This window comes from Lytechinus pictus, chromosome 7, assembly GCF_037042905.1.
Source record: "Lytechinus pictus isolate F3 Inbred chromosome 7, Lp3.0, whole genome shotgun sequence".
NCBI lineage: Eukaryota > Metazoa > Echinodermata > Echinoidea > Temnopleuroida > Toxopneustidae > Lytechinus > Lytechinus pictus.
Genome location: NC_087251.1, coordinates 17,052,921 through 17,066,369, shown reverse-complemented (window position 1 = coordinate 17,066,369; position 13,449 = coordinate 17,052,921). Strand labels below are relative to the sequence as shown.

Below are 13,449 nucleotides of genomic sequence, written 5' to 3'. Positions count from 1 at the left end.
CCACCTCTCGCACCAAGTCGTACAACGTTGAAAGACACTCGCACGATGATCGCCCGACCGATGGTACGACCCCGGGTACGGTCTGATGTGAGTGAATCGATCGTATTTGATCGCGTTCGGATTTTGAACATGTTCAAAGTTCAGATGTGACCAGTCACGACCACCTCGAGTTCGTGCGACCGTCTACAACGACTGCGAGTGCTCGCAAGACACCAAGAGATCGATCGTGCAACAACAAGAAAAAACTGTTGCAGGCAGTCGTAAACTGGTCGGACGTCAATTGTGAAAGGGGCTGAACGGTCGCATACATGCGAATGCAACGGTAGTGGAATGTAGTAAGCCGTAATTTCGATCGGTCTTGCAACAGTCTCATTTTATCGCACCCAGTCGCAAGACTGGTCTCTGTAGGTCTCCAGCACATGTGCAAGTGTTGTACGACCTCCAGTCGACTAAATTCGACTATACTTAGTTGTGCCACCTCTCGCACCAAGTCGTACAACGTTGAACAACACTCACACGATGATCGCCCGACCGATGGTACGACCTGTTGCGAGTGAATCAATCGTATTTGATCGCGTTTGGATTTTGAACATGTTCAAAGTTCAGATGCGACCAGTCACGATCACCTCCGACCACCTCGAGTTTGTGCGATCGTCTACAACGACTGCGAGTGCTCGCAAGACACCATGGGATCGATCGTGCAACAACAAGAAAAAACTGTTGCAGGTGGTCGTAAACAGGTCGTACGTCAATTGTGAAAGGGGCTTAAGAGAGCCCAAGCTTGAAATACGGGGGGGGGGCAGGGAGGCGAGATGAAAGAACGTGAAAGGAGAAACGGAGGGAGAATAAAGAGAAAGCGACAGATACAGATAAAAAAAAAGTTGATATCGCTGCATTGACTGGATGGAGGGGGGGGGGAGTATGCATACACGAGTTCAAACGATCTATAAATTTGATAAAGCCTTTCTTAGATCTTGGTAAGTTAAAAAATGTCTGTCACTGTTAAATTAGTGAAAATGCATGTCCTCAAACTGTTATTGTGTGGATGATATGAAATACAAATGAGTGTTTGTGACTGACCGTTTTTTTTTTTCGATTTTACATGAAAATTTTCATTGGTGAGGATTCCGACAAAAAAACCCGTATTCTATTATTTTTAATGTAAAATCATTAATCACGCGTGGAATGGGCTGGACATTTCATTAATATATATACAAAGTATATATTTTTTTTACAGTTTACTGATGTACAATCACTTTATTGTAAGGCAGGTTCAAAGGACCCTTTAAAAAAACACAAGTGACGCTAGCTTTTCTTAAAGTAAAGATGAATAGTGAAATTTTCACAAAGAATCAACAGAGTAAAAATTTCCAGCTGTCATCAGACATTTGTAAAATTTGAACGTTTTATGATAGTCAAATCAACAATTCACATTTTTATTTTTTTAGCATTTACCAAGCCTTTAGCCATCGGCTGGCAAAAAACAAACAAAAAAACAAGACAAAAAAAACGGGGGGGGGGGAGAAAAGGAGGGAGAAAGATAGAGAAACGTAGTGGGGATGAGTATTTTTTCATAACTTTATGAAACATAATTTGCTTAATGCCTATATGTCTTCATCATTCCTGGTGCTCGCATTGTCTTTTTTATTGAGACATATAATCCTGTTCAAGGAAACTAATTGGTACTAAAACATCCCGTTTTCAAGTCTATATGCACAAAATAAATTTCCTCGCACTTCGAGCTTTTATTATTTTATGTAGTGACATAATTTATACTTCTTTTTTATAACCTTTGAAGGTCTGAATACAAATTATTTCCAGTCCGTGCTTATTTTCGCATTACTGAATTGGTGAGATATGTCTGCTCCTCATAAATTTCTAAACACAGTCCTTAAATGTCCCCTTTTCTGGTCTGAATATCAAAAAATTTCAGCTGGCGCTTCGCGCTCGCATTATTTTGGCTATCGAAATACGTATGGTCTTACTGAATTCCTACAAACAAGCCTTATAGAATGGCCCTCTTCAGGTCTGAATATCAAAAAAAATCAGCTCGTGCTTCGCTTGCAATATTTGATTATTGAAACACGTATCATCTTCATAAATACAATGACTACAAAAGTTCTTCATCTGTTTAGGTGTCATTCTATTAATAAAAATCAGCACGAGCTTGGCGCTCGCATTGACTATGGTGAGATAAGTATGCTCTTCATAAATTCCTAATAAACAGTCCTTAAAATGTCCCTGTTTGGGGTCAAAGTATACGAAAATTTCAGCTCAAATTTGCACAAAATTTTACACAAATTTGCTTATAATATCCTTTCTTTATATCTGAGTATCAAAATGTTTCATTACATATTGATATTGAACGCGCTTTGCGTGCCCGCTAAGTGACTCAAATTTTTGCTGGTGCCCCCCATGCCGTGACCAACGGTATGCCACTGGGTTTCCGTATATCATTATCATGATTACGGCACTATTAATTTCTTTGGTGTTTTGGTATTCTTTGGAATGATATATTTTAACGTCAATCAAAATTATTTTTTTACAAATCCGTTGTCTTTGACGATTTGAGAATATAAACGAGCTGATTTCTTAGCAGTTCGGGGTCGAGCTGGATCATTGAAGTCGACGTAGTGCAGTCCAAACCTTTCACTGTACCCAGAGGCCCATTCAAAGTTGTCTAAAAGTGACCACGCGGTGTAGCCTCTTACGTCAACGCCATCTAATTTGATTGCTATAAGAATATAAAATGGAATATAAAAAATTAATAAAACTAATATTTCAAATCATTCAATTCCGAATTCATATAAACATGCCAGGTTACAAAGAGCTGGATTTCTTGGTTTCGAAATTGAGTTTTTGTTTATAACTACGCGCTTCCCCATTTTTTTTTGGTAGCTCGACAACCAGCCATTACAAATATTGAAAATCAACGTTGAATGTTTGTGAAAAGAGAAATCGAAATCATCTGTAAATATTCATATAGGCCATTGACATATAATAGTTTTTTTATATTCATTATAACTTTATGGCAAAGTACTTACAAAAGAAAGAAATATCTTTGATAATTATGATCTACCTTTTAATACTTCATTGATGTAAGCTCGATAGAACTTCTGTCTTGGTTGATCATCAAGCTCATAGACATCTGAGGTTGAAACTCCATTCTCAGTGATATAGATAGGTACATGATACTGGTCATGGACCCAATTCAAAAGTCGCCTTAAACCCCATGGAACAACACTCAACCAGATAGATCCAGCCTTGGGCCACTTGTCGTCTTGCCAGGTCTTGACATCCGCGTCATTCCAGTAGCTTGGAGGATGCGACGACGCATCTTGTGAGTCCGTGGCGTATTGCGTCGTGTATGCGTTGAGCCCAAAGAAATCACTTGTGCCTTTGACATAGGCCTTCTCAGCTTCACTGAATTCTGGGAGCCTGGATGATTCTAGACCTTGCGATTTGCTCTTTGATGCGATTTTTGTCTTCATGACCTCTGGATAGTCACCGTTGACGAATATTGGATGTGCAAACCAACCAAAACAGAATTGGAGGAAGGTTTCAGCAGCATACACGTGGGCTTTCTTAGTGCGATCGAAAGGTTCAAAGAAGTCGCCATTCAGGGTTATACCCACTTTTCCGCACTGGATTGAATACAATTTAAACAAAAAGGGGTTAGTATAGAAAGGAAAACATCTGTCACTTCCATTAATGAGCTATTTGCAAGTTTTTTTTGTGTTAAGTTTTTTATATATTAAACGTTTCAAATTGTGTTCATTAGGCCTACCTACATTGAAATTGAATTGAATATAATTTACCAAAGAGTCAGTTGAGAGGAAATTTATCGATTTTTTTTTCTATTAGCTTCGTATTTTATTGCTAGGCCTATATACATTCATTTATAATTTGCAGATTTTATTCGTCAATGTATACACCCATACGTACTTCTCGTAACAATTAATACCACTTTCATGGCCCCTGACCACTTTACCGTGTTTGCAGTAAATTAAATCAAGTCGGAGAGTTTAGAACTACAATAAGTAAAAAAAAAACTAAACAGGTTAACCGGTAACATGATTATTTCCAGTCTATCATGTTGACCCAAAAACCAAAACACATCGTGCATACTAAGCAAAATGCCTGTTTGTATAAAATGCTAAATTAACACGTAAATTATCGTTTATTTTAGTAGTTAGATATGTTAAAGGTTGACTGGAATCATATTTCTCGATGGCCTACATACCTGCACCTTTCTGTATTTGTCGTCATAGGTGTGCCAGGCTTTAGCGTGAGCTTTGATGATATTATGGGACACTCTGTACACTTTCGTTCCAATCTCCTTGATCCCAGGAGCGAATTCCCCTAAACCGTATCCTTTAACCGACACGATCCAAGGCTCATTGAAGGTGATCCACAGCGGAACTCGATCACCAAACCTCTGGAAACAGATCTCGGCGTAGTCATTGAAACGGTCAATGATGTCTACGTTGTCCCACCCACCCTGGTCTTCCAAGGTTTGGGGTGTGTCCCAGTGAAAGAGCGTGACCATGGGAGTGATGTCGTTTCTATGGAGCTCGTCGATCAGGTTGTTGTAGTAAGCGATGCCTGCTTCGTTGACGTTGTTGAGAGTACCATCTGGAAGAACTCGAGGCCAAGAGATTGAAAAGCGATAGTACTTGAGACCCATCGCCTTCATCAGAGCAACATCTTCTTTATACCTAACAAAAATGTTCAAAATTGTGAAACGATTCGGTGCATATTTTATACAAAGACACAATAAAAACATATTTTTAAGGGAGGACGGGAAGAGGTGGTCTGCCATCGTTAGTATCCCCACAGCAGCCCGAAATGCATCTTATTTCAACTTAGCTAGTTATCCCAGCCATGGCGTAATTTCCTTCGGCAAGAAACTCATCCACATTGTGCTGCACTCAACCCAGGTGAGGTAATGGGTACCCGGTAGGAAGAAATTCCATCAATGCTTGAGCGCCTAGGCAGCTCAGCTAAAGCCTAGGTAATAATAATAGCAGGGCCCGCTGGGAGAACAGTTTTCGGAACTGAAGTGGCTATACCCTGGGTAAATATACCGTTATTATTATTATCATTATTATTATTATTATGGAAGTCAGCATCCAGGTATACCTCCATCATGTCCATTGCTTCGGTTTTTCATTATCATTATTGCATTGTGCTATGCCCCCATAATACTGTAATGATTGTAGAGAGAGATGATTCAAGAATCAAGCTAAATTCAGAATAATTTAGAATGCCAAATTATTTATTTTTTCTTTCTAAAATTGCCATCCTGACTCCCCCCCCCCCCACACACAATTAATGCAATAACCCTAGTTAAGTAACTCTTGTTCGCTAGTCAACCAAACCATAGTAGGTCCATGACCAAACTTACTTGTGGTAGCTATCACAGGCAACGTCCCCGGTATCACCATTCTTTACATTGCCCTTGGCGTGCGAGAAGACATCCCAGTTACAGAGTCCCTTCCCATCTTCATCCCAAGCTCCTTCAATCTGGTACGAAGCAGTTGCTGAACTCCAGATGAAACCTTCGGGAAAGGTACCGTAGAGGAAGGCATCTCTATCGGGGTCGTTGAAGACGTCAGGAAACACGAATTCGTCTCTTGGTTCGGTGGCAGCCATCGTCCCTTTACTTCAAACGACTAAACATTGGAGGAATATACATGTAGTGTTCACCAGAGCTATTAGTATAGTGGCTTGAAGTGAGTTCAAAGTTGTATTTACAAATCTTTCTCTGCTGGATGATTTTGATTATTTAAATATTGGGATTGCACAATGGGTTTTGGAATCATGCGTCACTAAGTTTATAGGTATAGAGACGCGCAGAGTGAAAATAGTCTGAATAAACAGACCTATTCAGATTCAGATTGATACTAAACAATATATTACTTTGAATAAAAGTGTAGTATAAACGATAGTATAGGATAAATTATTAAAATCAAATGCAGATGTTGAATGCACTCACTTTACTCACTTTATGTTTCATTAAAACACATTCTTGGGGGATTAACTTCCCCCCTGCCTCAATGATGATCGTGAATAAGACTTCACCCATGTGAAAATAAGCTGTCCACATCATGTAAATAAGGTTGTTTGTTGTTACAAGGAAGATTCGGGCAGTTTCATGATATCATGGACCTACTACAGTAGTAGTAGGTCCATGATGAAATCCACATGAAAAAAAAACGTACACCACATTTGTAAGAAAGTAAGAAAAATGGTGACGTTTCAAGTACGACATTATGACAAGTATGTGCTTGCATGCCGCCTTCAGAAACACATTGGCATAGTTGATGATTCTCGTCAAAAATATAAAATTTTCTTCACTCTTTGTTTTTCATGACATTTAGATATCACCACTGTAGACCCCAAGCCTAAAATATTTGATGGTTAGTTTATAATTGTAAAAATTTTCGATTTACATTCTTTTTGTGTGTGTGTGTGTGTGAATATTCACCAAGATTCGATAGATTATTACGGTTCCTTTTTAAGTAGTGTTAAGAGTATAATTATTTTCATGAAATTTTCTAAAACAGTCTTTTTCGACCAAAATGACAAAAGATTGGGTTCATGATTTTTCGAAAAATATCAATGTTTTTAAATTTTCTTTAATATTTTGTTTTGAACGTTTCCCATGCCCAGCATGTTATCACGATCCCTTTCAGTCTGAAAGGGGAATTGGGCATTTTTCATACATTTTCGAAACCTGGCTTTTTGTCCAAAATAAGTTTAGTTCATGATATTTGTCAAAAACATGAATATTGATGATTTGCTTTTTTATTTTAAAACGAATGCTTTCTAAGCCCGTAGATTGATTATGATACCTTTACGTGTTTTACAAAGGGGTTGAGGTAATTTCATTAGATTTTCAATACTCCTTACGTTTTTACCCCAAAAAGGGGGTTAGTTAATGATTATCGGTAAAAATATAATGTTTCCATTTTCTTTCCTTTGTTGTGAATTTTCCCTCAGCCTAAACTGTTAATAACGAACCAACTTTTATTCTAAATAGGTTTTGGGTAGTTTTTCATAATTTTAAGAAATAAAGAACAAGGAGTTAAGTAATGATTTTCGTCAAAATATCAACCATTTTTCTTTCATTCTTTAGTTATGAATGCCCCCTCAGCCTAAACACAAAATTAGTAAGGAGCCCAGTTTTTCTTGAATATGAAAAAAAATCCGTTATGAATGCTCCGTCAGCCTAATTTGATTATTGCGAACCGAATTTGTACTTAGATAATAAACTTGGGCAGATTTCTTAAAAAAAAAAAAAATCTTTTTCGAAACCAAAATAACAAGGGGTTCGTTCATGATTTCCGTAAAAAATATTAGTTATGAATGCATTCCGAGCATAGAGGTTTGGTTATAACCCTCGTTTGTGTTGTTAAAATATAGGCTTTCGGAAGTTTTCATGAATTAATTTTAAAAAATCATAATTTTACCCAAAGGAATAAGGGGGGATTCATGTTTTTCGTAATAATACATATTTTCTCTATCCTATATGTTCTAAATGTTACTCTAAGAAGTTCGATTACAACCTATACTTGTTCATTTTAGATATGCTTTGGGGCAGTTTTAATTAATTTTTTTTTACAAAAAATAGATTTTAAATATGATTTTTTGTCTGAATGTTCACTAAATCCAGCATATTGATTACAACCATTTAAAAAAAAAAGATGTTTAGTGCAGTTTTAATAGGAAATACAAAATCACCCTTTTTTACAAAGTGCACTTCCGATATCTATTTCTCTTCTCTTTCTCACCTTCACTCCGTCTCACCTTTCTAGTCTCTCTCCCCCTCCCTCCCTCTCTCTCTCCCTCCCTCTATACAGTATGTCTTTATCTTTAAGTCCTTTACTTTCATTCGAACAAACGCAATATCTTTATATGGTAAGGGGAAGGGGGCGTTTTGGGAAACAGTCATTTTTAGGGGGGGTAGATGATAACCTATTTCAATTGATCAATTTAGAAGAAGGCAGTATACACGAGACAAAAATTTGGGGCAAAATGAACCCCTTTTAAAAAGGGTTATTAGAAAAAAAATCTTACGGCCTTGCGTGATTAGAGATTTTCTCCAACTCGTAATGAAATAAAGCTACATGATACAAACATTAACTTAAAACTTACCGAGGTAAATATTTATTTATCTTTCAACATTTTCAACATCGCTTTTGCCATCAAATTTTCCATATCGATAGAAACAAGTGATTTTGGTCTCCCATATAATCATCGATTCTCCAATTAGTTTTCACAAAGTTTTGTCATTCATCAGCATAACTGTTTAATTTGTAAACCATGTTCTTATAGTATCTCTTAATATTTTCCAATATCGACTTTTATCTGTTGCATTTATCATGTTGATAATCATTTCTATCTCTTCTTTGCTTCCTAATCATTTGAGATAGAGAAAACATTTTTAAAAACCTTTATGTTATCTTTTCACTCTATAAACGTATATAATATTCTTCTCAAAATATTATGTCAGAAATTTTCTAGTAAGATGTTTGGCAAGAAAACATAATCATAATGGTGAAAACATAAGGAAAGAATGTTTTGTTGACTTATAATTATCGATGCATTTAATGGATCCGTGTTGTCAAATGCACTTTCATTTGAAGAAATGTTTAACATTCACCCATTTGATGAGCTTGAAACTCACACTTTTAAAAACCTTACTTCATTAAATCACATCTAACTATTTTAATTCATAGATGTCATGTAAGAACGAGGACCAATGAAAAAATTATTCATTGAAATCATATAATCGATATTCATTAACACAATATTTTTTTTCGTATGTACAATAAGTAGCATATTGGTGATAAATTGTTTTACTTACACAATATAGAAACTGTAAAATTACCTCAAGTTAATAGTTTTAATGATAAATATTTACAAAAATTCGAAATTTGACATTATCAAAATCGTATTATATGACAGCGTTGATGATATCATATGATACGATATTAATCTCAAAAGAGGTTCTCAACCTTTAAATATTCATAAATTTCTAAATCTGAATTGGGGCAACTTTTAAATATCGAATTTTAATATCATAGAAACATAATGATTTATTATTTCACTGATTACTGACCCTTTTTTCAGTGAGAACGTAATCATTGTGGTTATATAAATGTGACTAGAGTTGCAGAGAATTCACATTTTGACAATGGTCAGGGTTTAGTAATATTCAATCATTCATTATTTTAAGAAAAAGTACCGAAAAGTAGAATGAACGATTAATCTATTCGTTCATAATTTTAGAAAAGAGTACAAATAAGCATATTACTATACAGACTAAAAGCACAACGCATGCGCATTCCACCATCAACATCACATAGACACAGTCACAACTTTGGCACACACATACGAAATACACAGACACATCATTGCATAAATTCAGTTGCCTTGCTTTATGTTACTTTTAGTCTTACATACACCATAAATAGTCAAACAAATAGAATCACAACAATCAATATTATCCTCGTTGACTTGGAAGCCACAGTAGAGTTTATTTTCTAACTATATTAACTGATTATGGAAACAATTTTGTTTCTGAAAACGGAGTGTCACATGACCACTGGGTCGGTCATACTGCTGACGTTACAGACTTACAGATAAGCGAAGTATTCACTAAGGCCATGCATAATCATTCTGTACATAAGTTAAAATACACCATTAGTATTTGAATAATAATAAATCCAAGTGACACTCTATCGATAACATAACGTCGGTCACGTGATGATGACCCGAGTGAGAAATGAAGAGGCATACACAATGCTGTAAAGTAATAATTAAAAAATGAAATAAGTCGCGTTTTCCATTCGGTCAGGATTTCATTTTGTCATAATTCATGATATTTTCCACGGCTTTATTACAAACACATTCTCACTTCAACACATCTTTTATAGTAGACGCCTCCTACATGTCCTATAGTTTCTCCTTCAAACTCATGAGACGTGTTTTAATAGACTGCTTCTTGAATGATTTCACCACATCGGGACATCTCTCTCATCTTTATGTGTGTTTCTCCATCAAGATCGCTCACCAAGTCTCCCTATTTCAAAGAAATCTTCCCTGAATATGCAGCTCTGTCGGTGGCTCTTCCCTCACTGTTAGCACACACCAGTAAATGTTCTCCTTCATTTCAATAATCGTCTTTTTTTTTCTAGCGATTGAACTCCGATGATGAATACATTTTCATTGTAAAGGAAGGGACAAGTTCGTTTTACGTATACTCCTTGTACACGAGAAGTATCAAGTATCTCGTTAACATTCCGATTTGTTGTAGAAGTCAAGCTTTAATGTATCGCTCTATTCTTAGTAATCTGAAAGAGAAGGATATCCATTTAAATTCATTTATTATTATTACTTTGACAAATGGTAATGGGTTATATAAGACTGTATAAGTGCAACGTAGGTCTATTAGATGCATGAAGTATATAACAGATTCGGTATAGAAATATGAGCATTATTCCATAAATAAATACTGACATTTATAACACTTTATGTCATTACTGGAAAGGCTTTTTAAACTTCACTAAAAATGGATTAAGTTTCATTTCATCTTTAAAGATATACTATAAAATTTCGTTAACTAAATATTGGGTAACATCGAGCATGCATGTCTGGTAATGATTTAATGTTGCATGTAGTATACTCATTTTCCACATTTTCACCTTAAAACATTTACAATGAGTAATGTCTGACCAAAAAAATGAATAAAGACAGCCAGGCGTGTTTACTTTTAATCCGGATTTTTTTTTCTTTGTCTCTCACCGATATTACAGTGCAGATTTTGGACATTCTATTGAAATTGATATTAATGAACTAAATCATAAAAACCGAAATTAATGACTTCTATTTAATATGATCCTCTGATCGCATTATGCTTTTAAAATCTAACACGAGCTATGCCTGCAAGGGGCTTATATAAAATGTTAATTTGTAATTGAAAACAATACTTGGCAAGCTTATTACCTGATAGACATCTATATTCCATGTCAGAGAAGAAGACCATTTCCTGAGAGAAGCAGTAGAGTCCCAATCGTCCTCCTCTTAACGTTGAGTCGTAGAGGGGGCCGGAGTCTGCCAAAACATTACTACCTTCCCACGCTGTAACCCTACAACAAACAAGAAAAACAAAAAGATCGCTCGATAAATAAAAAATCAAAAAACAAAGTAACATAATGAATCGTCTTCGTTAAAACTACTTTTAGTCACATTCTAATCACACAATGATGATTCTTTTTAAGACAAATTCTACAACAAAAGAAATAGTAAATGGAAATGACAACAACTGTATTTCAACAAAACACATAGGCACCCGAGAAGGTGACAACGTACATTATTTGAATGCTGTAGCAGGCGAAAATATGAAGGATCAAAAGCAAAACTTTCAAAGACACGATTTTTTGTTATCAACGTCGTTTCACAGAGAAGAAGTGCGCCATCTGTCGACATGCGTCTCATCCCAATGAACATAGAAACGATCCTAACCTAAGGGATGTGAAAATTATGTTTAAAGGAAAGTAATACCCGCTTTTAATTCGTTTCACAATCTCCCCTTTTTAGAAAGAATTATATTTTGACACTGGACTAAGAATGAGAAATAACAATAAATTGTAGAACTGTAACTTTATTTCTCTCTTTTATCAATTATGGTTTCTTAGACGACACAAGAACAAACCTCCTCAAATATCTATGAATTATGTGCAGAAATATCGAGAGGACATTGGCCTTTAATCATTAGTGAATGGACGTCGCCTGCCCTAAAGCATAATGAATTATGGCACCGGAAATAAAGTTATTTTAGACTACTTGTCGCCATTCATCTTAAACTTCTGTTTCATACACAGTCCGTAAGAATTTTCACGTCACGGCAATCCGGCAATCCAGGCGTTGGAGCGTTATGCTAAGCCATGTCTCCATGTCTTTTCATCCCAGTCGCTTTGGGCTTTTCCTGTCCCACATAGAGCTATTGTCTGAAGCAAACAACATCCCTCAGACATGGATGACAGGAAGGGGGAGAGGAAGGAGGTGAAGACGGGGGTTGTTCCGCTCGGTGACAACCAGTGACAATTGACGAGGACTTTGGCGAGGGTTTATACTACCATCACACCCATCACTGTCAAACATGAATGAATGTGCCATACTTCTCACCAAACGCAGTGTCTAATAATATATCTACTCCCCTTGGCTTTCGCGATCAATTTAAGATGTGTTATGGGATACCCTTCCTTTTGCTATTCTAATTCGAATCACGTCTCCGTTGCTCTTGTCATATGGTATCCTTTCGACATTTATTCGAGCTACTTCACCATACCGATGAGACATTCTGAGAGACCGATTTAGAATATTTATCACATGAGCTCCTGTCACAGACAGCGAGTGAGTGGGAAAGATACTGAGGGATGCCTGCGTTCTGGCATAAATCTTAATATTTAAATAAAATGAAAGTAGCTCAATGGGCGAGGCCGAGAAGACAATATCTGAATTAACCACAGAATTACTTACTGCATAAAACCATCGATGGGTCTGTGTGTAACGGTCCACCTGTAAGCAGTGAAATCTTTCCATCCAATTTTATTTGGATCACTCCAAATCAACTTCACCTGTAAAATGCGAGAAACATGAGATTTGTTAATACTTTAAACAGGATATCCATAAAAGTTTATATTCACCAAGACGTCATTTAAGAAGAAAAAAACAGTTTACTGATATCCTGATAAAATATGGAGAAAATAGGCAGAAATAGCCTATCATTGTATGTTTGAAAAAAATTAGCTGGATAACATTAATGTTAAATGACATGTTGTTCAGATCTCCTAATATCATTAAAAACCAATCTTCCTTCCGCTTGCTGCGTGGTTGTCTTCTGAATTGATCCGATCAGAAAGCTTTTGAGAAATCCCATGGGGATATGGAAATCTTCAACACCCTCTAAATCCTGCATGGGATCACATTGGACACCCTATAAATCCCCTATGAATTGGCAGGGACCCCTTCTTGGCACCCCTTCTCCCATCCTAGTTACCCCCGACAGGCACCAACAAACCAACCTGTTGGTTTCTAAGGGCGCTATCCCTGCCCCCTCTTCCATGTCCTCCACTCCCCATGTAATCTTATAGGTCACTCTAAACCAAGGAAGTTCCTCATTTAATACGCCTAGTTTGTCCTAGTTTCCTTTTCATTCAATATTCATTTCACTCTTTTAGAACTGTTCGATTTATTACTCTGCTGATGCCTACTTTTATTTTACTGAAGTGTATTAACAAAAAATGCAAGATGTAAGAAAGATGCATCATTACTATTATTATCAAGTCATGTTTTTTATCAGAATGCAGCCTGGCTGAAATATATGCACTCATTTCATTCATTTTTCATTAAAACATTATTGTTAAAGGCATTCTAAAA

At 36.3% G+C, this 13,449-nt stretch overlaps 2 protein-coding genes across 2 annotated transcripts in view; both read right to left on the bottom strand.

Moving 5' to 3' along the window:
- Positions 1–1,234: 1,234 nt before the first annotated feature.
- Positions 1,235–5,743, bottom strand: LOC129265958 (lactase-like protein). The gene is made up of 4 exons (XM_054903856.2): positions 5,408–5,743; positions 4,244–4,718; positions 3,080–3,644; positions 1,235–2,734 (listed from the first exon to the last, which is right to left on the bottom strand). Exons 1-4 carry the CDS (start codon positions 5,653–5,655, stop codon positions 2,535–2,537), a joined length of 1,488 nt encoding a protein of 495 aa, XP_054759831.2. The 5' UTR covers positions 5,656–5,743; the 3' UTR covers positions 1,235–2,534.
- Positions 5,744–8,144: 2,401 nt separating this feature from the next.
- The window catches only part of LOC129265448 (thrombospondin-1-like), a 31,262-nt gene continuing 25,957 nt past the window's right edge, over positions 8,145–13,449 (bottom strand). The window contains exons 19-21 of the mRNA XM_064102094.1: positions 12,550–12,647; positions 11,014–11,156; positions 8,145–10,361 (exon numbers count right to left, since the gene is read on the bottom strand). Of these exons, the coding sequence (XP_063958164.1) occupies positions 10,354–10,361; positions 11,014–11,156; positions 12,550–12,647 (249 nt within the window). The 3' untranslated portion in view covers positions 8,145–10,353. The remainder of the gene's footprint in view (positions 10,362–11,013; positions 11,157–12,549; positions 12,648–13,449) is intronic.

Coding starts and splice junctions, on each gene's coding strand:
- LOC129265958 (XM_054903856.2), bottom strand. CDS start 5,655: ATGGCTGCCACCGAACCAAGAGACGAATTCGTGTTTCCTGACGTCTTC. Junction 4,719..5,407: donor GCCTGTGATAGCTACCACAA/GTAAGTTTGGTC, acceptor CATTTTTGTTAG/GTATAAAGAAGATGTTGCTC. Junction 2,735..3,079: donor CATCAATGAAGTATTAAAAG/GTAGATCATAAT, acceptor ATATTCTTATAG/CAATCAAATTAGATGGCGTT.